The sequence below is a fragment of the Cydia fagiglandana genome, chromosome 26 (genome assembly GCF_963556715.1).
Source record: "Cydia fagiglandana chromosome 26, ilCydFagi1.1, whole genome shotgun sequence".
NCBI classification, from domain to species: Eukaryota; Metazoa; Arthropoda; class Insecta; order Lepidoptera; family Tortricidae; genus Cydia; species Cydia fagiglandana.
This window is the reverse complement of record NC_085957.1, coordinates 6,744,545-6,771,262: the sequence shown is the minus strand read 5'-3', so window position 1 is coordinate 6,771,262 and position 26,718 is coordinate 6,744,545. Positions and strand designations below refer to the sequence as shown.

The 26,718-nt window shown below is 37.1% G+C and overlaps 1 protein-coding gene across 1 annotated transcript in view; it reads right to left on the bottom strand.

Annotated features, from left to right (window-relative positions):
* Positions 1-18,275, bottom strand: part of LOC134677398 (uncharacterized) — a 30,196-nt gene extending 11,921 nt beyond the window's left edge. Inside the window, exons 1-9 of the mRNA XM_063535851.1 lie at positions 18,132-18,275; positions 13,966-14,099; positions 12,878-12,994; positions 10,050-10,160; positions 8,173-8,283; positions 6,284-6,334; positions 3,409-3,558; positions 1,625-1,710; positions 158-236 (exon numbers count right to left, since the gene is read on the bottom strand). Coding sequence (XP_063391921.1) covers positions 158-236; positions 1,625-1,710; positions 3,409-3,558; positions 6,284-6,334; positions 8,173-8,283; positions 10,050-10,160; positions 12,878-12,994; positions 13,966-14,099; positions 18,132-18,136 — 844 coding nt within the window. The 5' untranslated portion in view covers positions 18,137-18,275. The remainder of the gene's footprint in view (positions 1-157; positions 237-1,624; positions 1,711-3,408; positions 3,559-6,283; positions 6,335-8,172; positions 8,284-10,049; positions 10,161-12,877; positions 12,995-13,965; positions 14,100-18,131) is intronic.
* Between the last annotated feature and the right edge of the window lie 8,443 nt (positions 18,276-26,718).

The following is a 26,718-nucleotide window of genomic DNA, read 5'->3' as shown; positions in this document are numbered from 1 at the left end:
ACCCGCCGTGGGGCGCCGGGCGCGGCGGCCGGGTCGCGCATCAGTATGAAGGTACAATAAAAGTGGCAACCCTAAGCGCCAACGCAAGAGTAGGCAAATAACTTGCCGAGCGGCCTTAGATTCACTACTGTTCTTAGTGTACTGTGACCGTACTCACTGGGTTGCTGTGGCTTGTGGTTGTTGGCGTCCTTTCGGGGGCGCCCCCGTTTTCCTTTCACCCGCTCGGCTGCTGGCGGCTGGTGAAACATCATTTCAAAAACTAAATACATATACAAATGATCGGTAAATTTTTGGTACAGTCACCATCATATATATCGGAGCGACCAAGGTGTTCACAATATCTGAACACGCACTCTAACGCCTTGACAATAGAGGCGTGCTCAGATATTTGGGAGCACCTTGGCCGCTCCGATATATCTGATGGCGACTGTACAAGCTTTTTCTCAAAAATGGACGGTAAAGTCGACTTTGCCGTCTAAAAAATAGGTCGCGAAGCGCGTAGTTTATGATCAGTCAAAAATTAAAAAGTTAAAAACATTGCAGTCTCGATTTTGGGACTGCAATGTTGCATAGTTAGATAGATTTTTTTGTGTGTGTTTTTTTATCTGTATTTTGTATGTAATTCGACATTAAGAGACCATATACATCTCTTAGTAATTGTAATACGTTAGATTGAATTGTTAGTTTTATTGTATAAAATTGTTGATGTTATTATTTTTGCTTTTATGTAAATTCAATGTTGACGTGTAAAAGTGCCCTTGTGGCCTATTTGCTGAATAAATGTTGATATTTGATATTTGATATTTGCATACAAATTCCATTATTTGTCGAGTTCCAAACTTTTTAAAAGTTGTAATGACCATACCAAATGAAGGCACAGGTCCATTAAACAGCCAAACAGATGATTAGTACCGCGACTATTTAGATGCCTCAAATAGGTTGGCGTATTTTTGGCAGAAAAATACACTTCTATTTTTTATTAAAAAAAGTAAAAAGGCGGGAAGGGCTTTTTTTGTCAAAATATATATGTACAAACGTTGCTTTTGTAAAATATTTCTAAGATATTTATATTTCTTGCACCATTTTTGAGAAAAGCACTATATATGACTCGGCTGGAAGGCTACTTGCTGGCTTCGGATTCAATTAAACGGACTCGCAAGGTCGTCCGTTTAAAACGAATCCTCAGCCTGCAAGTAGCTACTTCCGAGCCTCGACAATAATGTACTATTATCGTTGACTGTTCTTTTCTTTCCACAAGCAACTAATACTCATCGAGACAATTCTCAAATCTCCAAACACAAACCAAGGGGACACCGTCGTCCTTGAAACGTCAGAGGTAAATCTTAGATTTTAAATACGCGATTAAGTCCCGTTGTACAATTTAATAATGTATAAGGGACCCCCACATCTAGCGTCTTTCGAGCGTCGGCGTCTGGTCAGCGCTATGGAAAATGACGTCGCTGCGCAGTTGCGTCGACGTTGCGTCGAGCAGCGGCCATAGAGTTGTAGACGCCGACGCTCGAAAGACGCTAGATGTGGGGGGGCCCTAAGTGTGAAGTCTTCAAAAGACTCACCAATACATGTTTAGAATAAATTTGGAGCATGCTAAACCTAAAAAACTCACCGAGTCCTTATTAGCTCCAGGGGCCCGCTTAGTATACTTGCGCTTGACCCTCGGGGTCTCGCCGGCCGACGAGGACGCCGCCGATTCTGCAAACACAAGCTCATTAGGCCTCCAACCCGCGTGGGCCCCATCATCATCATCATCCTAAATTTTGCCCCGTACTGTGACGGGGTCCGCGCCCCATACATGAGAAATATCCCGTCATAGTATGAGGGATTATCAGTCAGACCTAGAAGATGCAGAAATGTGGATCACTGATCGTTTTGCCACGTTCCCACTAGAAACCACCACGGTGGTAACAATTTAGAATATTTTCCCAATAGTTTTCTTTTGTTACCACTGGGGACAGGTTAAAAAAAAACTCGGTTGTTACCACTAATATCTGCTGTTGGCAAGTAGTGGATGATGTACGGCTTTGCCAGTTTTCCCGGCCTAAGCCAGTAATGTATGCAAATCTATTGGCATTTTGCTAGATTATATCTTCAAGCACGTAATGACTACATTTCCGCACATGTTACAGATAACTTCTGTGTTTGATTTCAATTCTCTTGTGGCTTAATACATATATAGTACTTAATACCTATATTTTAAGGTATATACTCGACAAGTATTGAAAATACGACAAAAATGGCTAAATTGCTAAATTATAAAAAATGGAACCCGTACAGAAGTAAAAAGATATACACTTCACAAAAAACCTGTTTTACAAAAAAAACATCATATTCACCGTTTACTAACTACATAAACATAAAATAAACAAATAACATAAAATACTAATTTATACAAATATTAATTAGTGATATTAGTAAACAATACAATTAGTAAAATTTCTATCTACCGTAAAACCAATCAATCTATGTAAACTTTGGATGCATATGTTTTCTACCAATCAATTTAAAAAAAACTACCATGCCATGATCAAATCTACCAAACTTGAGCTATTTCCATTTATTTCTTGTTTTTCTTACTCAAAGTTTCCTTCCGATCCCAAGTTCTAAATTTAGTTAAGAAATATTTATTTGCAGTTTTCCGGTAGGTCACAAAATATACGTGTAAAAAGTCAAAAACGTCACATCCGGAACTGATATTTTGGAACTTTGAGTGAGAAAAAAGTAATATTTTTTTTAAATGTCTGAAATTCTATTGTGTTCAAAATTTGAACACATGATTTTTTTAATAAACAACCATTTCCTGTCTACATATAAACATAACATTAAGTAACAATTACACCTATTAGCATTACCCCATTTTAAAGGCAATCAGCCCAGAAACAAATTTTTAAATAAATAATTTAAAATTGCTGATATGCTTTCAATCTGAGAGGCACAATTACTGAAGAAGACAGGTTATAAAGACGTTAAAAATTATTTAACAAAATTTGATATAATTGACTAGATTGTATTGCATATCGTAACATTAAGTATCTATTTGTAAACAGTTCTTGCAAATAAATATAAATTATTTAATAATCTTTCCTTTTATTTTAATAGGTACTACTAAAAACTCATTTTCTACCATCACATGTTCGATTTCAATTTGGATTGCATGTCATATATGTGCACCACTTTGTAAAAAAATATTATATACCTCATGCATTGCACTCTTTAATCAGGATTCCGCTCGAAAGAGCGATTTGTGTTTGCGAACCGTTAGTTTTTTGTCATTCACTAAAACATTTTTTTTTATAAGGCTTGCCTTCCTCGAATAAACCTGCGTGCCTCTCATCAGCTTCAGCCGTTACTACCTACACAGCACATGCACGGGCCTAAACATGGACCTTTTACCTTTCCTCCTAATCAATTTCGTATTCCTTCGGATAACCACCTTTTTGTCGCCAATCTTTCGCGCCACGCGCTGCGGGACTTTTTTGAGGGACTTTTTTGGCGGTAACTTTTTCGACCGCGTGAGTACTTTCGTTGATTTCAGTACTTTAGCTTGAAAATACATGAATGATGATACTTGAGTATTTCTAATGTCCCGGGTTAGTATGGATAGTGAATAACACATACGAAACAAAAAAAGCTTTATTACGTGGTGCAAATATTAACAAGATTATACTGTCGAAATTCTATAGACTGTATCTTCAGGTATTTAAAAAAAGAGTAAACAAAATCTATTCTTAAATGGCTTCTTAAGCCAGTTGAGGGTAGATGAAAACATTACATGATCAAATAATGTAGGTTAAAGTCAGGTCGTTCAGTGACAGATCCAGGTGGTTTTGTATTTGGTTGGTTAATGAATAAATGTTATAACTACCCGAAAATGTACAAATTAGTTGTTCACTTTTATTTTAAGTACCTAAAGATATAGAATATAGTTCACGTTTTCGTTCATCATCTAAATAAAAGCTTTATTTATTTCGTAGTGAAGTTACTTTTTGGTTTTAAACAAGTTTCGATTTCGGGAATTGATTTCTTGTAGAAGAAAAAAAATAGTACTTACTAGTCCCATTATTAAAAAAGAATTTAATTTACTAGTTTATCTTATACATACTTGAAATATCATACTTTGTTATTTCCCAAAATCAATACTTTAATTATACTGTGTTAAGTGAATAAACAAAAGAAAACTAAACAGTGTTAAAACACATATTTAATGTTCGAAAATATAGCGAAATGGGTAAAATAACTTGAAATATTTTTTGAAAAATACTTTTCTTTCCTATTTTATTAATACCACAGGTAAGATTAATTATTTTTCAAATACTTTTCAATTCAGGACTATGTTTACTCAATTATTATAATTAGGTCAATCTGGGAAATAAAGATTAAGGCAGCCAGTTTTGATGGATGCGTATATATTTTTGAGATTTTGTTGAGTTGCGGTGCGTCACGCAAAACGTGACGTTTCTGAAAGGACAGTATAGTGTCATATAATCATACTTTTTCTACTGTCCGGATCAAAAGTTAATATGTATTTATTAACTAAATAAATTCCATAAGTTACAATATTAGTAGACTCTTAAGACTACGATTAGAAGGTTTTACTTTACTATATTTTCGAACATTATAACTGTTGAAAAGAAAAAAAAAACAGTAATTTTAAAGGCTATAACAACTTTTATTATAAGAACCACGAAAATAGGAAAAAAAAACAAGTAACTGTCTTATAGAGAACATCTATAATTGATGAAATAAAATTTGTGTTACCGCAGTAAATTATTCAGTTTTACGTACACATTTTATTGTAAATATACCGGGTGTGGCCTGTAATGTGAGCAAAAAATTAAAGTGTAGGCTGTACTCCTCATACTGACCAACATTTGTTCAGCGACTTTAAAAATAACTTGTGGTTTGATTTTTAATACACTTTAAAGTTTATTCTAAAACGCAATGTATTGCGAATTTTGTTATGTTTAAGGCGTGACAAGCAACGTCAATCACAATGATATGGCGTGGCGATGGCGTCCATTAAAGATAATATTTATTTTGTATGAAAAATAGGGAGTCTAACTACTTCATAATTTTTAAAAGTTCTTGAACAACAGTGTCACCGTTTGAGGAGTACAATCTATGTTTTAATTATTTGCTCGTGTTACAGGCCACACCCGGTATACGCCTCGTACTGTACTGTGAATTTCTTAAAAGCTATCTCATGGTAGGTTATGAGACTTATGTGTATGTGTGATATTCTTGAGGTAGTGCTTATACCCGTTATTCATAAAACTTTACAAGCCACAATTAGTTATGTAATTTGTTTTAATCCTTTCTTACAAATAATAAGTCAAAATGACAGATTATAGTTCCTTTTTTTAGCATTAGAAAGAAGGCAAGCGATCTTGACATGTCTTTTAATTGGAAAACGCTTTTAAAAATCAGTAACTATTACTTATGAAATCAGAAAAATATAAATGATCGTATTAGATTCATAATTGTTACATATTTGCTGCGACTTATTTTTCAGACGTGTTTTTCAATTAAAAGACACATCAAGATTGTTTACCTTTTTTCTAATGCTAAAAAAAGGAACTATAATAAAACGATTAATAGCTATAGATAGTCAAGCAAATCTTGTCAGTAGAAAAAGGCGCGGAATTCAAATTTTCTATGAGACGCTATCCCTTCGCGCCTACATTTTTCAAATTTGCCGCCTTTTTCTACTGACAAGATCTGCTTGACCAAGTATAATAGAGGTTTGTAGTGTTTTTATGAATAAGTCCAGTAGACTGGCAACAGCTATGAAGAAACTGGCAGGACAGACGTAACTGTCAGTTACCATATTTAAATGTAGTTCAATGAAAAGTAAGACTTGTAGTGTTCTGACATAATTTAAGCGAAATATGTCCAAGCCGATTCGGGTCACATAATTTTTTACCCCCTTATTCATAAACGTCTACTAAAGTTGACAAGCCGATAATAATCGTTTGTCCCTTTCCATCATACCAATACGCCGGAAAGGGACAAACGATTATTATCGGCTTGTCAACTTTAGTAGACGTTTATGAATAAGGGGGTTAGACTTTAACGAGGGACCTAAGAGATTTTAACCACGCATTTCAAAATTACACGAATACACGAAATTCGCTGTGTTGAAAATCGGCCAAGGCATACCTCGCCTTAATAAATGTGTTGCCAGCACCTTATTGTGAGTCTAGTTAGCACGTGATGTTATTATTATTAATCTGTACAGTTAGTTAAATAATAATTAATAATAACTTACCACCAGCGCCTCGACGTTTGTATTCCCTTTTGGCCTTTCTCTCTAAGGCCTCTGTGAAAAAAAAAACCTTTATAAGTTTAACTTCTTGTCTGTGTATGATGATTTGAACCCACCATTTTTGACCAGCACACCAAAGATATATGTATATAGGGTAATTCGCCAGTAACTGGCCGCCCCATAGTCTAATAAAACATGGTCTTCTCTTCCCAGAGTGACACAAGCCTACGTCACAATAACATGGCCGCTATATATAGCGCTATCGCATATTATCATATAGCGCTGTCGCATGATGACGTAGGCTTGTGTCAGTCAGGTGACCTAGAAAAGACGGGAAGAGAGTAACAGGCGGAGTATATTATTATACCATGGGCCACCCTAAACTAAAAATGAATTCTATTCACCTATAAACAGAATTCATTTTAGTATAAGGTTTCAATAACTGGCCACCTTATACTAAAATGAATTATATTTATAGGTCATGGGTCTCCCTAGGTTCAGCCCTAACCAGACATTAAGTCCGCTGGGCTACTGAACAAGAGAAAATATGCTATAAATATTAGAGATGCAACGGATAGTTGTTTGGCCGGATACCGGATATTCGGCCTGACCATCGGCCGAATATCCGGTAACGGCCGCCGAATATTCGGCCAGCGGAACTATACCTACATTTCGGTTTTTCAGGTACGCATTCTGCAGGTTAGACCTGTTTCCTAGTAAACGTTCGCGCGGACACATTTCTAGGTTCGAAATGAGTGCGCGTGCAAGTCAGTGGAATGATTAAATTGTTTTAAAATAATAAACAAGTATGATTATGACGTCTGTTTCTTAAATCCAATTTGTTTACTCCGAAATCAAGCAATGTTACTATCCGGTATCCGGCCGGATAGTAGGTCACTATCCGGCATCCGGCCGGATAGTAAAATAATGGCCGGATAGTCCGGATACCGGATAGTAACCGGATATTCAGTGCATCTCTAATAAATATGCCAATAAAATATACAGGATGTTTCGCTTCAAACGGCCTCTGGAAAATATGGTTCTGATAATTCGCATCTGATAATTACCGTTTTGGGCGGCACGCCGCGTTTCTCCTATGTAAGCGTGTAAATAAATTTTGGAAATCACATCAAATAACCTTACAATATCAACATATTCATTTAAATTACTAAAAGACATTAACAGGAATATAAAACTAAAACTAACTACAATTAAAATAACTAAAACTAAAAATACCTATCAAAAAATTTGGTGCCCTCGGGAGGGTGCCCAACACGCAGGCAGCGTTCCCGCGCTGGATTGCGATTGGAATTCTCTGCGCGAGAAAGCTGCCCTTACAATTTTTTTTTCTGTTTTGCATTAAAATATGTTTTTCCATTGAAATCAAAGATGTATTGATTGTGGAAAATGTAAATGAAATTTACTTGAAAATACTTGAATCTATTATAAATTCTTGCCTCTTTGTCGAACGTCTTGCCATTTCAGTCAGTCTCGGTACAAAAAGTACTGACGTTGACTGAAGTACCACGACAAATACGAACGTTTGTGGCCTACGCTGGTGGCCTAGCGGTAAGAGCGTGCGACTTGCAATCCGGAGGTCGCGGGTTCAAACCCCGGCTCGTACCAATGAGTTTTTCGGAACTTATGTACGAAATATCATTTGATATTTACTAGTCGCTTTTCGGTGAAGGAAAACATCGTGAGGAAACCGGACTAATCCCAATAAGGCCTAGTTTCCCCTCTGGGTTGGAAGGTCAGATGGCAGTCGCTTTCGTAAAAACTAGTGCCTACGTCAAATCATGGGATTTAGTTGTCAAGCGGACCCCAGGCTCCTATGTGAGCCGTGGCAAAATGCCGGGATAACGCGAGGAAGAAGAAGAAGAAGAACTTACCCAGCTCTCTAGCGCGTTTTCTGGCCAAATATTCCGGACTGGTTTTGTCCACTCTCGGTCGGCCGCGTTTACGCTTCTCCCCGCTCTCGTTGCGATTGTTCATAACGGCCGCTGTAACAACATTTTATTCACATCACCTACTCGAAAAAGGGCTTTTTCTTCCCCGCTAGGAGGTATCAAAGTGACACTTTTCTTCTCTGCTAGGACGGATCGAAGATGTACTTTTCTGTTCTAGGACATGATTTTTCCTTTTTTGTATACTATTTTTTGTGGTCAAATAATATGTACATATTTTGGAACATAACAATTTCCTCATAGTTGATGTGTAAAGCAGTATGTGTCACACGGTATCAAAATTATTTCGTTTTGGGCGTTAACACTTGAATCCCTCATTACACTCAGGGTTCTACTTTAGAATCCATTGCTTCATTCAGGATTCAATGTACGCCCTTGACGGAAATATGTAATTTTGATTCCTTGTAACACAAAGTACTATTTTTTAGTATACACTGAAGTAGATGTCAAACACGAAAAATATAATGCAACTTCGAGCAACACCGGCTTCCGACACGTCGGAAGCGAGGAGCGCGAAAGCGATATCTTACAGTACAAATCATTCTGCCTTTTTTGCGGGGGGGGGGGGGGGGGGGCACCTCTCACTTAATAAAAAATCCAATCTGTATTACACAAATACATAGAAAATGACACAAGTCAAAGACAAATCTTGCACACCTCGATCTCTGTTCGTGTATGGTTCGTACTCATATGAAAATCAACTTGGGTGATTTTTTAAATATAATCCCTATCATCTTATTTTTATTTGATATTGATTTGATTTAGTTTCTTAAAAGTCTTTAGTGAGCAAATAGCTTTCAACATTTGTGAACTGTTACCATTTTGTTACGCACTACACAGTCCACATTAAATTTAAGGTATAAAAATAAAAATTAATTGAATCTATATACGTCCCACTGCTGGGCACGACCCTCTTGCGCGAGAGCCCAATGCGGGTTGGAGTCTTCACATGTATGTTTTAATTTCTTCGGATGTGTGCAGGTTTCCTCACGATGGTTTTTTTAATGGAATATTATACCCTGGATTGGCATGCAGGCTGGCTGGCGCTCTTTAAGCCAAATCTCATAGAAAAGGGGGCAACTTTGACAGTTGCCAACGCCATTATAAATGAAATTACATATTTAGGTATAGTGTGTAGCTTTCAAATAGGGCTCGACGGCTAATCCTATTGTCTATTGTTAAGTAAAACCGCTCGTGCCACGTGCCACAACCACCTGCATAAAAAATACGTACTTCGGTTACTGAGTGCCGGCGAGTCGAACACTACAGTCTAAAATGTGTCATCGAGATGCGTAACAAAGGCGCTTATAATTGTTCGATTTTTTTTGACATTTTCAAAGCTTAAGTCAAATAAAATACATATAATAAAAAACCGGGCAAGTGCGAGTCGGACTCGCGCACGAAGGGTTCCGTACCATAAAGCAAAAAAAAAAAACGGAAAAAAATGCAAAAAGAAAACGGTCACCCATCCAAGTACTGACCACGCCCGACGTTGCTTAACTTTGGTGAAAAATCACGTTTGCTGAATGGGAGCCCTACTTAAATCTTTATTTTATTATGTTTTTAGTATTTGTTGTTATAGCGGCAACAGAAATAAATCATCTGTGAAAATTTTAACTGTCTAGCTATCACGGTTCGTGAGATACAGCCTGGTGACAGACAGACGGACAGACGGACGGACAGCGAAGTCTTAGTAATAGGGTCCCGTTTTACCCTTTGGGTACGGAACCCTAAAAATCGTATCACTTGTTTTCGTTTTATCCTAACCTTTTTTTCTTTTTTTAAGCCAATCGTGTACTCACCCATCTCCTTAGCCTGCTTCCTGGCGGCTAAATTGGCCAGGTACTCGGGGCTCGTCTTGTCGACCCTCGGCCTGCCGCGCTTACGCTTCACCGGGGTCGTTTCCGCCACCGCTAGGGGGGAAACAAAATAAACGGGGTCAAAAAAAGAGGGGAGAAATAAAGTAAGGTGTATTCGAGCAATTCCGACTACTTTAAAATGAAGGCAAATTTTTTTTTTTTATTATTATGAATGGGCTTACTCATGGCCACAGACTAGCCGAGGCGTAGACGTGGCCTACGATGGAGCGAGCTCGCCCAGAAGGTGCCTGTTCACTCTTGATTTGAAGGTTGAAGGTTAATTCCGAAAATCACTCATTATTACAGTCTATTTTTGGGATTACCCGACATTTTAGCCTTTTCGAAATTACTCAAATACAACTTAGTGTGATTTTCATGTGACAAAATAATAGTTATTATAAATTAAGTAAAAATTGCCAATAATAAGGAGGAAATACTAATAGTAATTATTTCTTCTTCTTCTTCTTTATTAGGGGCTATATAAGGCTCCAAAGCCTATGTATCACTGCGACCATTCCTGATCTATTGTGATCGCCACCTACTACAACTCTCGATCCAACCCTGCAACTTCAAATAGCTGCAGGATCTTTTTGGTCTCAAGAGACTTTACCTCCTCTGGGCGTAATATGTGTCCGCCCAAGATTAGGTCACGAGTACGCATTAGGCAAGGGCACTCCGTGAGGATGTGTAAGGGCGTCTCCTCTGCCTCCATGCAGAGTCTGCACCGCCCTATGTCACGTTTCCCCATGGTGTGCATGTGCTTATTTAGGCCGCAATGCCCGGTAAGCACCCTTACCAAGTTGCGCAGTTGGTTCCTAGACAGCGCTAAGGCGTTCGAGGACGCCTTTTTGCTGAAGGCCTTGATAAGCGCTTTGGAATGGTTCAAACCTGTTGTTTCCCTCCAGAGTTGAATGGTTTTGTAGTGACAGTAGGTCTTTAGGGTGAGCCGCGTTAGGCTTTTGGGGATACCACAAAAGGGCTCAGGACTGTAGTTCTTCCCCTTAGCCCCTGCTCGCGCGAGTTCGTCGGTCGCGCGAGTTAGTAATTATTTGGTGGCAAATGAACAATAACATGGAGTTAGAATATTATAATTGATATAAAAATCATAACTTATAAGGAGAAACAATCACTCACAATGCTTAAAATAAATAAAAGTGGATCATTTTTCCACTTGTAGCCGGAGAGCTAGCCACGTCAATATGTATGCAATTTATAGAGCCACGAAATCCCTCTAGTTAGTGTGCCATACTATCATTATTAATTAATCCGGGCGCCTGGCAGCTGTTCAGCGGTGGGTGTGGGAGTGAATGGGCAACAAAGGAGTTGTAAAATCAATTGAAGGTGTGCAATTTATAGAGCTCTGAGTTTGGTGTGATAAAATAGCTAATTATGTATTCTAACTAAGTGTAGTCAATTGCCTCAAATAATGAAGTTATTTAAAATGATATCCCTTAATGGTAGGCTATTACCGTTGCCCATGGACACCTGCAACAGCTTTCTGTAGTATTCGAGTTATATGGACGCTATGCTACTGTGTATAAAATGGTAACAGTCCACAAATGCGCGCCGAGGTGCCGCGAACCAGGTTCTACGTGTTGCCTCCCTGTCACTTACGTACGAATTTACAAGTGCGACAGGGAGGCAACAAGTCGAACGTGGTTCGCGGTAGGCACTCAGGACTAGCAGTACACGTATCTAGTTTGTTTTCCGAGCTTTCTCCCAGATATTAAATATATTATTAGTAGTAGTAAGAATAACTGGCCTCCGGCTTAGGTTAGGCCGCATAGCCAGCCACTAGCCAGCTCTGGAGGCACGGAGAGGGACATGGGACCTATTATACTCAGGGTAGTAGGTACCTACTGTCTTTGTGATCATTATTATTCAGGAGTATTAGTGAGTAGCCATTTTAGGAGCCAACGGCATCATTTTTAGAGACCAAAGATGTTACTTCAGGGACTAAAGAAGTCGTTTTAGGAAGTATAGACGTCACTTTAGGGGCCCAAGGCATCATGGTTGGTCATTTTGAGAATCTCATGCCTTTAAACGTGCAATTCTTGTTTATTTATATATATATTTCGAGGATTTCGGAAACGGCTCTAACGATTTCGATGAAATTTGCTATATGGGTGTTTTAGGGGGTGACAAATCGATCTAGCTGGGTGTTATCTCCGAGAAACGCGCATTTTTGAGTTTTTATGTTAACCGATCATAGCTCGGTCTCCTATAGTTCGTTTTTTTTAGCATTAGAAAGAACTTGCAAGAAGGTAAGCGATCTTAACATGTCTTTTAATTGAAAAACCCTTTTTAAAAACCAAAAACTATTACTTATGAAAGCAGAAGAATATAAATAAATAAATATAAATAAATAAATATTACAGGACATTCTTACACAGATTGACTAAGTCCCACAGTAAGCTCAAGAAGGCTTGTGTTGTGGGTACTCAGACAACGATATATATAATACACAAATACTTAAATACATAGAAAACACCCATGACTCAGGAACAAATATCTGTATCATCATACAAATAAATGCCCTTACTGGGATTCGAACCCAGGACCATCGGCTTCGCAGGCAGGGTCACTACCCACTAGGCCAGACCGGTCGTCAAATGATCGTATTAGATTCATAATTGTTACATATTTGCCGTAACTTATTTTTAAAATGTGTTTTTCAATTAAAAGACACATCAAGATTGTTTACCTTTTTTCTAATGCTAAAAAAAACGAGGTATAGATATTTTAGAATAAATGTCAGTAAGCATAGTTACGTGTTGTGACGACAGGGGTCTCCGGTTTAGGTTTGGCCGCATAGCCAGCCAGCTCAGGAGGTACGAAGTGGGAGACGGGGGACCGGTAGTCCACAGCCAGGGGCAGCCCGCCGGGCACTGTAACAATATATTAAAATAAAAACCGGCCAAGTGCGAGTCGTACTCGCGCACGAAGGTTTCCGTACCATTACGCAAATAACGGCAAAATATCACGTTTGTGGTAGGACTGGTAGGGGAACACTTAAATATTTATTTAATTCTGTTTTTAGTTTGTTGTTATAGCGGCAAATACACACATATAATCACGCCTATTTCCTGGAGGGGTAGGCAGAGACCACGGATTTCCACTTGCTACGATCCTGACATACCTCTTTCGCTTCCTTCACTTTCATAACATTCCTCATACACGCTCGCCGGTTTAGGGTACTCTTGACTTAGCCTTTCTTCAGGATTTACCCGATCTGATCAGAGAAAGTCCGCCATCATTCATCGCATCATTGTAAAGCCCCGTCTCCATATCGCGCGGCAAGCTATCGAACATTGGCTCGCGCGGCAGCCGTGCGCAATGGATATCGGGCTGGCTCGCGAGCCAATGATCGAGTTGGCTGGCGAGCCAGCGCCGCGCGACGAACCATTCATTGTCGGTTTTTCGACGCGCGGCAAAGGAATGTTCGCGCGCATTTGGGACGGGTGTGTATATATTTCAGTTGGCTCGCGCGGCAGCATACATGGATAATGAAAAGTGTCGCACTTTAATTAAATTATTCGGCACTAAACAGTTTCAATGTAGTGATTATTGCAACAGATCATTTTTCTTTTTGGCTATACTTCGTTCCGAATAATTAATTTTTGTGATATAATGTGGCCGATCGTCGGATTGCCTGCCGCGCGCGGCCGCCGCGCATAAGTTCAAGACGGTGCCGAAACTGGCTCGTGAGCCAAAATACAGGTGTGCCGCGGTCGAACATTGCTCGCGCGGCCGCCACGCGATATCGAGACGGGCCTTAAGATTCTAATAATTTACTCTATCGGGCCTTAAGATTCTAATAATTTACTCTATTTTTACTGTAGGTGTGTAAAGTAGCTACCAAACAGATCTCCATTGGGTTCCATCTTGGCCTTCTTATCCGGGCTCTCCTTGCTGCTCTCCGAGCCGGGAGACGACTCGCGCTTAACAGGAATCACGTCCAACTGGCTCTCGCACAACGCCATCTTAGGATTGCTGAAATTATATGGCACGACATAGGGTAATTCGCCAGTAACTGGCCACCCTAAACCAAAAATGAATTCTATTCACTTATAAACAGAATTCAGTTTATTATAAGGTTTCAATAACTGTCCAACCTTTATAACTAGCCACCTTGTAAGGTGAATTCTGTTTATAGGTGAATAGAATTCATATTTAGTTTAGGGTGGCCAGGTAATTCGCCAGTTACTGGCGAATTACCCTAAACAATATAAATTGGATATAAAACTATTGTGCTACAATATATTTAAAAAAAATTATAGGGTACACTTAGGGTCACTTGCACCATTCACTAACAACACTACAATTTGACACTGGGTTAACGGTTTAACCGTTGACCCCGGGTTAGTGGGATGGTGCAAGTGGCACTTATAAACATATACCTACAGTGTAAACTCTATATAGCAACACTCAAGGGACCGGACTTTTTAACAAGCTTTTATTAGGTCGACCTGAATGTAACTACGTAATGGAATCTTGCAAGTTAAATTTGATCCACTTCCCGGTTTCCGGAAATTTTGCGTGCATGTATAAATCGGATGACAATGCAATATTATGGTACATTCGAGCTGATCTGATGATGGAGACAGGAAGTGGCCATAGGAACTCTGTGATGAAATAATACAACCAAATTGTGTTAGGGGTTTTTAGAATTGTCTCGATGAGTATTAATTTGTCTGTCGTAAGAAAAGTGCAGTCAGCGATAAAACCTTGTACCAAAAATGAAATTTTTGCCAAAAACTTATTTTGACGCTATAGAGTTGTCAATAAATAGAGAGTAATTAAAAAGTAAACCAACTGGGGGCAAAACTTTCGACGTTATAGGGGCATTCCATGAAATCGTCTACCGTTTTTCCCATACAAACGCGAATTTTCTGAAGATTTGCAGGTATAAGAGTTTCTTTTTTATGACAATTAGTCAAAAATATGCACAGAAAAATAACAGAAACAGATAAATGCCGAAAAAAAAGTCGCAACACAGGAAATAAAATGCGTTTGTACGGGACAGCCCGTGGAATGCTCGTGGAAAGGGAGTGAAATGTCATATTGATATGGAGTTTCAAGTTATTGTATTTTGCGTTACGCAGAATTTATAGGACTTTAAAGAGGCAATGAGGCTTGAACAGGTTAAAGGAATATCTAGAACTTAATGCATGTTATCACTACATCTTATCAAACAAAGTATCCGCCACATCTGTCTGTTTGTGTGTATGTATGTTCATGATTAACTCAAATACTACTGAACGGATTTTCATGCAGTTCATCTATCAATAGAGTGATTCTTGAGGAAGGTTTAGGTGTATAGCCCGTGTGAAGCCGGGGCTGTTTGCTAGTGTTTAGGGGCTGTCCATAAATTTCGTCATCGATTTTTGCCGATTTTCGACCCCCCCCCCCCTATAATCATCCAAAAATCATGCTTCAAATCACCCCATTTCCTCCTACTTCATGCTACCGTCATCCGATGTCCAGACCCCCCCCCCCTAATTTGAAATGACGTAGTTTATGAATAGCCCCTTACATAATAATAGACCGGGAGATAGTGACACATTTTACTGGGTCATTTGTACCAGTATGGCGGTTCGTCAGGGGTCTAAGCATGTAATGATGGAAAGAAAAATGATGGTCATAGCGCTGGTACCGGCGGCCCAATCGCGTGGGCGTTAGTCGAACGTGTCGGATAAAATACGAGTGTCGAACGATTTGTTCCACAAAAATCCTCGTATTATTCGATAGTCCATAAAAAAGAAGTAGACGGTAGCGTAATGCCATACTTCTCCGGTGTGACTTACAGCCCGCCATACTGAGGCGAACACGTTAATTTAAAAACAACAATTCAATCATTTGTGCCAAGCTAATTTTTGCACAGGTGATCATCGTCGAGCAGCCATTCATGGACATCACCATGCCATACTTTTCGGATGGTTCCAAATGGCCGCCATACCGCCGCAAAGGAGTTAATTTTTTTTTTATTGCTAAAAAAAAATCATTTTTATTTCGTTCATTACGTACTTAGACCCCTGACGAACCGCCATACTGGTACAAATGACCCAGTAAAATGTGTCACTATCTCCCGGTCTATAATAAGCAAGCTTTGCAGAAAGCTCAAGAAGAAGATCAAGAAGTACCAAAGCCTAAACTACGGTATTTACACAGTATTTGCCCTTTAATTTAAATAGAAAACGTTAGCAAGGTAAACGGCCAAGGTGATTTGATTTCTTGTAAGTTTTTTAAATACACAATTAATTAGTTTCTTGTTTTTTTTTTGTTGGGGACTGATAATCAGCACTGTCAGCAGTTTGCCTGACCGTCATCGATCATACTTTAACAAATATTTGTTAAATAGATTATAATTATTTTTATTTTAAATGTCCACTTATGTACACTTATTTCTGAAGATATAAGAAGTGCCTTTATAGGCCGATATGTACAAATGTATAAAGATCCTATTAAATAATAATAAAATAAAAAAAATATTTGTTACGTAATTCTAACTTGGTGTTTATCATGGTGCAACCCCCTTAGGCCGGCAGGGGCTTCGCGACCCCCTGGGGGACCCACAGTAACTGATTATTGTATGGTATACTTCATTTTAGTGTAGGTAAATAAATATATTTTTATTTTTAAATATTTATTTTTTATTGCCTAGGGATTCTAATACATTAAGTGCAAAAAAACAAAAAAAAACGGTCTAAGTGAGAATTACTTATGTAGTCGCCATCAGATATATCTGAGCGGCCAAGGTGGTCAGAAATATCTGAACACGCCTCTATCGTCAAGACATCATGTTAAAGTGCACATTCAGATATATTCGAACACCTCGGCTGCTTTAATATATCTGATGGTGACTGTACATGAATTATGTACTATTGTAAAAGTTTAATACTATGCTTATTTTTATAGAAAAAAAGTACCCATCTATTATTTTTTCTGACCATTTTCATTTGATTTAATGTATTGCTGAATGTACATTTTTCTAATAAGCCTAAACTCAATGTATTGGTGTTTTTCCATCAATGAGTTCCACAAGCTACCATACAACTGCAAAATGTACTTTTACTAGTAACTTAACACCAACTTAAAAATGTATTATAAAATATTTTACGAAAGGTTGTCTGGTAGAGATCGCTTCTTCGCGATAAGACCACCTGTTGTTACCTAGCTCTTAACTGTATTTCATTTTCTGTGTATTTTTAACTGCATGGTGGACAATAAAGATTTACTTTTGGGGTCATAACAAATTGGACATTAAAATATTGTATCAATTTGGATATCAAAATACCTCTATATTGGCTATGGCTACACTGTACAGGGAATGTTCTAAACCAATTGCTGGTAAGATTATAATTTTTAAATAAATTTCAAAATTGTTTTGTGACTTTTCGTTTAATAATACTTTATAAATAAGAATAACAATCAAATAGGTTAAGTAATAATAAATGAGTGTTATTAAGTGAGGGCAAGGTTAGCATTCATAAAGCTAAAAGAAAACTCATTCCAACACAAACAACACTTAATTTCAATCATAATGAACCGGTCTTTAATTGTTACGATATATGAATATGTCATGAAAGGTGGAAAAGTTAAAAAGACACGGCAATCTTATTGAATAAAGTAATTCCACTCAGAGATGCACGAAATGAAGTGAAAATGTAATTACAAAGCTTATCAACATCAGCTAGAACTGTAAAAATATTACTATAGACATAAAACTGTGCTATGGAACTTACCTCTCTCAGAACAAACAAGTGACCATTTTGTGTCGAGTATATTTACGAAAAAAAACCCCTTCCGTATCTTATAACAGTGTAAAACTCACACAAAAACAACTATCATAACAAAATAACATTCATTTGAACTTAAATAACACGATAGATTGGGTTTTTAAACAATTCAATGAGAACTAATAACTACGCTACTTTAGATTGTAGAAGTACATTAGAAGTGCAAAGTAAAGCTTGAACATAATACGAAAAACACACGATTTTGATTGTAATTAAATGCACGCACTACATTATTGTGCCGTAGGAAAGCTTTTAAAACTGATTACAAAAGTTTGCGCCGCCGATTATCGTAGATATAAACAAAATACGCGAAACCTAAAAACTGACTCGACGTCCATTACACTAGCAATAAGGTGATGCTACTGCCTACGAAATGTAAGAAAAAGATAAATGTATTTTTTATTTGGCAACACTGAGCATAATACGGCCATTTTAAAAACACTCGACTACACTGATGTGTCATTGAGATTTTAGTCCAAACTAAAAACTTAGTTCCCATTTCCTATTTCAATTATGTATTTAATGGTAATGTATTAAGTTCGTTTTCATTACAATAAATGGTGCACTTTGTATTTTAATTTAAAAACAAGTTTACTAGATAAGAAACACTATGAAAAATGTAACATTTTATGAAATTAATACATTCAATTGTTAATTTCGTTTCTTTCTACCATCATTCGGACCGAATTGTTTACAATCATCTACTTCCTAATTTAGTCGCTTAGCATTCTAATTTTATAAAATTCGTAATAAAAGGGAAATTTGCGACAAATAAACTGTCATATTTTCCCTAAAAAAATTAGTGATGCGACACGCCTTTTTTCAAAATTTAAAATTATCGATAAAGGGTTGGTCGTTGTCTTTTATCATGCAACATTTTGTTGGGTGTGGGACTGGCGAGTGGAGGAAAGACAGTGTGGAAAAGCGATAGTTATAGGTAGGTCGGGTGTCGAGTTGGCATTGTATTATTACCTACTCGACGTCGTTATCGGCTGCCGTGTTATCGCTGTGCGACCGAGGCGCCCGAGGTTGTTTCTTTTGTGTAACGCGGCATCGCAACTCGTCGAGCGCTTACGTATTCAACCTGTTATAGTTGAGCAAATTCGAACCGACCTTTTTTATATTGATTTTCGTCTGTTTCTTAGGCATTCATTTATCTAATAGGAATTTAAATAATATTTTCAAATTTTATAATATTATCTAAATAGGTGCCTATAAACATAAATGTGTAAATTTAAAGTACTTAATTAACTACTTATAATGTACTTACGTGAGTAAAACATATTTTCTGTTTAGTTTATCTCGTTAACTAATAGTAAAGTTAATTAGGTACCTAGGTTTATTGTGTTAACTATGGTGTTAACCATTAATTAGATTAGTTACCCAACACATTAAAATTATGGTGGTCCCCTAATACCTACCTACTTAAATGAATAAAGATCAATGACGCGAAATAGGTACCCAGGTATTTGTTTGGCGAAATGTTGATCAGGATCTGATATTTATGCCTAGATATACGAGTAGGTAATTATGCATACTGAATTGTATCTTTTGTTACCTATCTAACTCGTACTTCAAATCGATCGGCCTAACCCACATGTAGAAATAATCAATACTTAGCGAGGTTATTCGCTAAAGATTATTAGAAAGAGACAATGTGATTTCCTGTAATGTTTGATACCGGTAATGTTTTCTTTTTCTATCTCTTGTATTATTAGCATAAAATGATAACATTTGTTAACAGACAGATGGCTGCAGACTTCTCTATCTGTTTTGAAAATGACTAAAGTGCAAGCTATAAGTACTTAGGTACTATATTTTTACATATAGACAAATTGATACCATATTAAGCTATCTTAAAATTCAAGATAATACCCCTGTGCAATCTTATTACGAGAACAGGGTCATATTAATATGTAAATTATGGATGTATATGCGAGTTTACCTCAATGTCAGTCTTTTTTTTTTTTTTGCTATCGCCACAGAGGCATTTGCCAGCATCACGTCAATAAGATATAAGACATTGTAATACGGGGTTGGGAATTAAACACGAAAGGTTTGATCAGAATGTCAGTCTTTAGGAATGTTACGTTACTTACTGTCATTGTCACAACGTTCAAAAATAAACAGTAGACCATTCCATCAGCTTGATCGTAAGTATAACGTCTCTCTATGAACCAGAACCACTATTGGCTAAGTGGAGAATAACACATAAAACATTTTGAAGTAATAAAATAAGCTACACGAACATATTTTGAATGAATAATACGTTATAAATACAAGACTTGATGGACCAATCGAAGGACTACTAGGTAAAGTGACCTTAGGTACTCTTTTTTGATCTTATTTTTCTTTAAAATGTAAACATCTAAGGTGAATCCATAGACTTATATCTCAAGACTAGCCATACGGGTACTAAAAATAGTACTATACTTACTAAGTGGTCAAGCAGATCTTGTCAGTAGAAAAAGGCGGCAATTTTGAAATGTATAGGCCCGAAGGGATGTTGTCCCATAGAAAATTTGAATTCCGCGCCTTTTTTTACTGACAAGATTTGCTTGACCAGCTATAGTTCAGCGGTGTCACTCACGAATACGAGCCAATCGTGCAGTCTAACGCAACTAGTTCGACCAATCGGGCGCGTGATGCGAACTTATCAACCAATCGCGATGTAGCGGTGTCACACCACTGTACTGGCCCCATTCATACCATTCTTATTGCCCGTAAAACCAGTCCTGAGATATGATTAGTCCATGGGTGAATCTAAAAACAAACATACCTACCTACAAAAGGAATTAGAGTATATCGACTTGTCCTCTGGGCTATAACCACGAAAATAGAAGTTCGCAAATTGCGGGCATCTTTCTCTATCACTCTTATTACGCCTTCATTGGAGTAAAAGAGAAAAATCCCCGCAATTTGCGAATTTCGGTTTTCGCGGTTGCCCCTCTGACGATTATTTACCCGTCAGGTCGTTGGCCCCTAAACTCCAGACGACCTTAGACGTAAAAAAATTGATAACGTAGATTGTAGAGTGTAGGTAAAGGTAGCCCCAAAATTATACATACATAGACTAGAGTCCGATATCATATTAGTCAGATCTATTCGTATAGTCGCACCAATAAAAGTCTGCAGCGGATTTGATAGCCCACGCAGTGTAAGTGTTATGTATACGTCATAATTTCATACAAGTTTGACGTTTAAAATGACACTTGCACTGCGTGGGCTATCAAAATCGCTGCAGACTTTTTACGGTCTGACTATATCTCTTCCAAATGAGGTAGAATTAGACCAAGATAACTCTGCAACGATTTGGACAGCACATTACTGTGCAAGTGTTATTTAATACGTCATGCATGATTTCATAGAAGTTTGGCGTTTAAACACTTGCCCAATTTGTGATTTGGGCAGTCAAATTCGCTGCAGACTTATCCTGGTCTAACTCTATCGATTACCGTAGGTAGGTAATTTTAGCCAAATCAGGTTTTCCAAGCCCCTACAGTTTTATATTATCTAACGTCAATAAAATAAATCAGACCCATGAGGAAAACGGTAATATCATTAAGTAACTAGGCGTTATAATTAACGAGATCCTCATAAAAATAAGCTAATTATACGGATTATGTAGTGTGTAATGGTTTTTAATTAACCCGAGCTCCTTGCTATATGCTATCGGCGTTCAATACGCTTCTCCTCTCCGCTTCGCGCTATCCATTTGCCTCACTGTCCAATCTTTGTAATCTTAATTCACATTTTAACAGTTTGAACACATGTATAAAGTCTTTGGTTCGACCGGTAAAACCACCCGAATACGAATAGACTTGTTTGTTAATTATAAGCGCCCCGTTAACGTTGCAAATTTTGTAACGAATTACATATATGGTTACTTATTAAATATTTATATTAAAACTGGCAACTTTGTTAAATTTAGTTGCCTAACTATTATTAGACGTTAAAACAACACGCTGGTGCCTTATTTTTCGTTACGATTAGTCAAACATCAAACATCAAACATCAACATTTATTCAGCAAATAGGCCACAAGGGCACTTTTACACGTCAACATTGAATTTACATAAAAGCAAAAATAATAACATCAACAATTTTATAAAATAAAACTAACAATTCAATCTAACGTATTACAATTACTAAGAGATGTATATGGTCTCTTAATGTCGAATTACATACAAAATACAGATAAAAAAACACACACAAAAAAAATCTATAATATTTAGAGGTGTAAATGTCTCTAGGTGTCAGAACTATAAGATTATATAGTTTATCAAGTTATCCTTAGAGATGTATAAGGTCTCCAAGAGTCAATATCCTGTATAATTAATACATTCATTAAAAGAAAAGAAACATACGAGAACAGAATGAGGCGTCTCACTGGAATTAATTAATAAAAGTTACTAAGTATAGTATATATAGCTAATAGCTCGTGTTCCACAAGACTCGAGCCTTTGGAGCTCTTTTTTTAGGGCTCGCCTCGTCTCTTAACGCCTAAAAGGCTAAAATCCTATTTAGCTCTTTAGCCCCCGAGCCTAGTTCTATTCAAGAGCCTAGACTCTTGGGGCTAATAACCTTATTAAGCCCCTAAAAAAAGCCTATTTAGCTCTTTAGCCCCCGAGCCTAGTTCTATTCAAGAGCCTAGACTCTTGGGGCTAATAACCTTATCCCCAATTGAGCCCCAATAGTCTAGGCTCTTAAATAGTACTAGGCTCGGGAGCTAAAGAGCTAAATAGGTGTTTAGCGTTTTAGGCGTCAAGAGACGAGGCGAGCCCTAAAAAAAGTCTCGAGTCTTTTGGATGACTAGTTACGAATCCTACAGACATAATAAAAAATAACTTCATAAATTTGTATATATCGTTAAACGCAGTATGGTATGATCAACACAGCTCTGCTCTGCAAATGTATTTCGTATATGTACCGACTGTGTTGTAAGCTTGTCCACACTTTGTTATATGTAGGTACATATGTACATACCCATATATTGATCTTCCTGTAATATTGCGTAAACTTAATCAACAGGCGTTTGGTGACATCTTTTGCTGAAGTCTTGTCACTAACTAAAACGCAATGAAATAATAATAAAACTTGAGTTGTCAACATGCTATTTCATTTTAATTAACCTTCCCAATCTCTTGTCGCTCTGCTAGCACGTGTTGCATTTAAGTGTGGCGCCAGGCACAGGCTGCAACCAACAGGAAAAGTGTAAGAAACAATGTCAAAGTAATGTCAGTCAAATAAAGTACGTAATGTAAATATATTAATTATAAAATATAGTAAATATATTAATTGTATGAGCGGGGTAATGCCGTGAGTGTTATGGGCACTTTTGCTCCGGAAGCGATAGGAACGGGTTTTGACGGATAGTTACTTTCGTAATTATTTAAGATGTATTATGTATTGTGTCAAAACATTTTAATAAAGTATTTTAAGTTGTTAAATATATTAATGAACAAACCTGGGACAACTCGAGGCACTTATACTAAAGTAACATAGCAAAATATTTTATCGACAATTAAATATATCTATGTTACTGTCGAAATCTAAATTTTCTACAAAATAATTAAAATAAATATATTTATACAAAATCGCTTTGTATACTGCTTCTTAAATTCTAAAAAGGTGTTTTATTTTTAAACCAGGTCAGTATTTCCACATTGTCACTTTGTCAGTCACTAAATGTTTTATTCTAACCATTTTATATCGTTATTTATTATTTCATAAACATTACATTATTATAGTAATCGAGATTTTTCATTGAGCACATGTATTATTATTACGCTGCACAAACTTCTTCATGATAATTATTTACTTGTAGTAGGCGTAATATCATTCAGCCTCTGGCCATGTTAAGTATTCAGAGTACCTAAAATTTTAAAATTTCTCAACGAGAATTCAAAATTTTGTATCAGATTTCTGAACGCATAGTCGCGCCCCCGCGCGCGCGCCGCTTCTGTCGCCCTCATTGACGTTTTTCATGCAGCCGCGGCCATTACGTCCTATTAAAATAAAAAAGTATTTATATCAAATAAAGGACGAAATATGTAAAGAAGAAAATAAAATAGTATATCTTATTTACCAATATTGCGGAATAGAAGAAAAAATAAGAAGATTGGAGAAGATTCAAGAGCATACGCGTTCAAATCCAAATACGGCGTCCTTTCGTTGGAAAAGGCCCAGACGCGTTACATACCGATCGATGGATCATGGTCTTCAACCTATTCTAGGTCTGCAATTCTGCATCATCTAGATCCCTATCTCCGCCAGCGGCGTAGAGAAGTAGATATCGCTCGGTATCCAGATGTAAGCCTCGCTCTCCAATAGTGCCAGCATTCGGTTAATTATTTAATACACATAATATTCCGAAAAGGAACATTAATTATAATCAGGTAAAAAATATGATTTGTTTAAGTTATTTTTATCTGGTGTTAGTGCTGTGCGTTGGAGTGTTATAACTAGCCAACTGGTTGCTGACTGTACTTGGTTATGATGTGCATATGCATTCTGTAGCGCTATTCTCTGTTTCTAACTGCATAAAATGGCTGTGCTAATCATTTTGGAGTGTTAATCTAGACATCTCTGTTTGATATTCGCACTTGGCAACTTTGGCGTACTACACTAGGTGCGTTCACTGCCAATAGCCAGGGGATATTGTCACATATTCCTTGCCAACAACACTGAGACATTGCTCATTTCCTACCTGATAATAGGGTGCATTATAAGCCACCTACAAGTCTTGCTAGATAAACTTACCTACTGGGTTTTGTGGCGTGTTAGACTAGACACCGCTCTTAACCTAATGAGTTAATCATGTGGTATGCCAGATTAGGCCGTCTCTTGATATATACTCATCTTCAAGTAGGTGAAATTAAGAAGGTACTTACTTATTCTAATGTCAGCAAGCGAAGAATTAAGCGAGCAAACCTTGACATTGTCGGAGGGACGCACCAGAATTTTGGATATTATAGGAAAAATCCTTATAGGATAGTGTTGTTGTTTGATTACAGATAAATAATTAAGAACATTATAAAAGAAGTATGACCCGGACAAGATTACAAAAAACTACTCTGCGCTGTAAGAAATTATTGGTCCTCCAAAGATGAACCCACAGACTTAACCTGCAGCTGGCGAGATTCTTGCCAGTGGGGAACGAGGCTAAGTATTGAAATGGTACAAAATAAAGTTTCCTGTTCTCTGACTGTGATGATTTAGCTCTCAAAAATTGTGTACTGTACCAGCTATAAGAAGGTATTGTCACTTCTAAGTGATTCTGTCCATTTTTTGAAATTAAATACTGAATCATAATAAATGGCATAAGAGGTTTATTAAATCTTTTAAACATGCTGTTGACAAGTGATGTTTTAAGAAAATCTAGCAGAAGAAGTTTAAACTCCGGCAGCCCAGCCCGTAAGCCTGGCACTTTAAACTTCAAAGGCTCAAATACCAATCATATTTTCTAACGTATGATTTGCTGTTGTATTTGTTTCATACAATAAAGTATTTATTAAACATAACAATATACAAAAACCCCTGGTCAAAAGCAAGGAAGAGGAAGCAGAGCAAGACTTTCCTCTCTGCAGTCACAATGTGGTCGCCACAGTGGTCGCACACAGCGACATCACAACAGCCTGTGTTCATTTAGAACAAATTCTTAAAAGCTGTGGTTTACTTAATTGTATGTACCTAACCTACCTTTTTTCACACATAAGGATTTTGTCCGGTCTATCTCATACAAAGTTCCTTTTTTATCTGTGCCAACACCTACAAGTATTCCGAAATATGATCACTTCTGTGAAATTGATAGTCGAATACTAGAAAAATATGTGACTGAGGTATATACTGTGTGTACAAATATATGCCTATGATGACCTTATAAAATCATGTTCACTTTATAGGTACCTATAGGCAAGATCCATATATTAATATATAAGCACATTTAGGTAGTGCAACTGAGCGGTTTTAAGTTAACAAGATATTAGAATTGCCAGAAACTAAGAACACAAAATTGTTAAATGAGCACTAGCTCCAAGATGTTTTACTTGATTTCTTGAATGTAGAAAACATATCTGTTTCATGTGGAAAGATGAGATTTCAGTTTTTAGTCTTAACATACCTAGACTATTAAACTAGATATCTCTCTAGCTAGATATATGTGCCAGACCTTTTATGAAGTGTTTAAGATCACATACACACACAGACTGTTTAGATGATAGATATATCTATTGTTGATACTCCTTATAACAAATGTTATACTATGTAGGTACTTATACAGGACACACTTAATTTTAGTCTTGGTACCATTACCTATGTGGAGTTATAATCAAATGGAACTAGCTTCTTAGTACCTCAGAAAGCTGGCTACTATATAGATTTATTTCTTTACCTACTAGGGAAAAAATTCAAAGTTAATCAAAAGATAAAGCCCTTTATAAATTGGTACATTGCTAATATAAATTGGTTGTTTGTATAGTTATAGGATAAGTTTGGCTATCTGTATGTTTACACAAACGCTTTAAGGGTTAAAGAGCTGAAAAGACAAAAATACATACTTAAGTATACTAAATTCAATATATTTTAAGGAAACCTAGTGTGACATTTTTTGGTGGCTCATTAAAATAAAGATTTATAAATATACTTTCTGCAGATATTTACTTACTTACAGTAATAGTTTATTGACACGCTGGGGCGGCAGATTAGAATGAGTTAGCTGTTGGATTATGGAAGGAGTCAAAAAGAATATATATTACATTAAATTTGTTCAGCTTATGGTGGTCTTTTATGTTTAAAGACTTTCTTTCCGGTTTA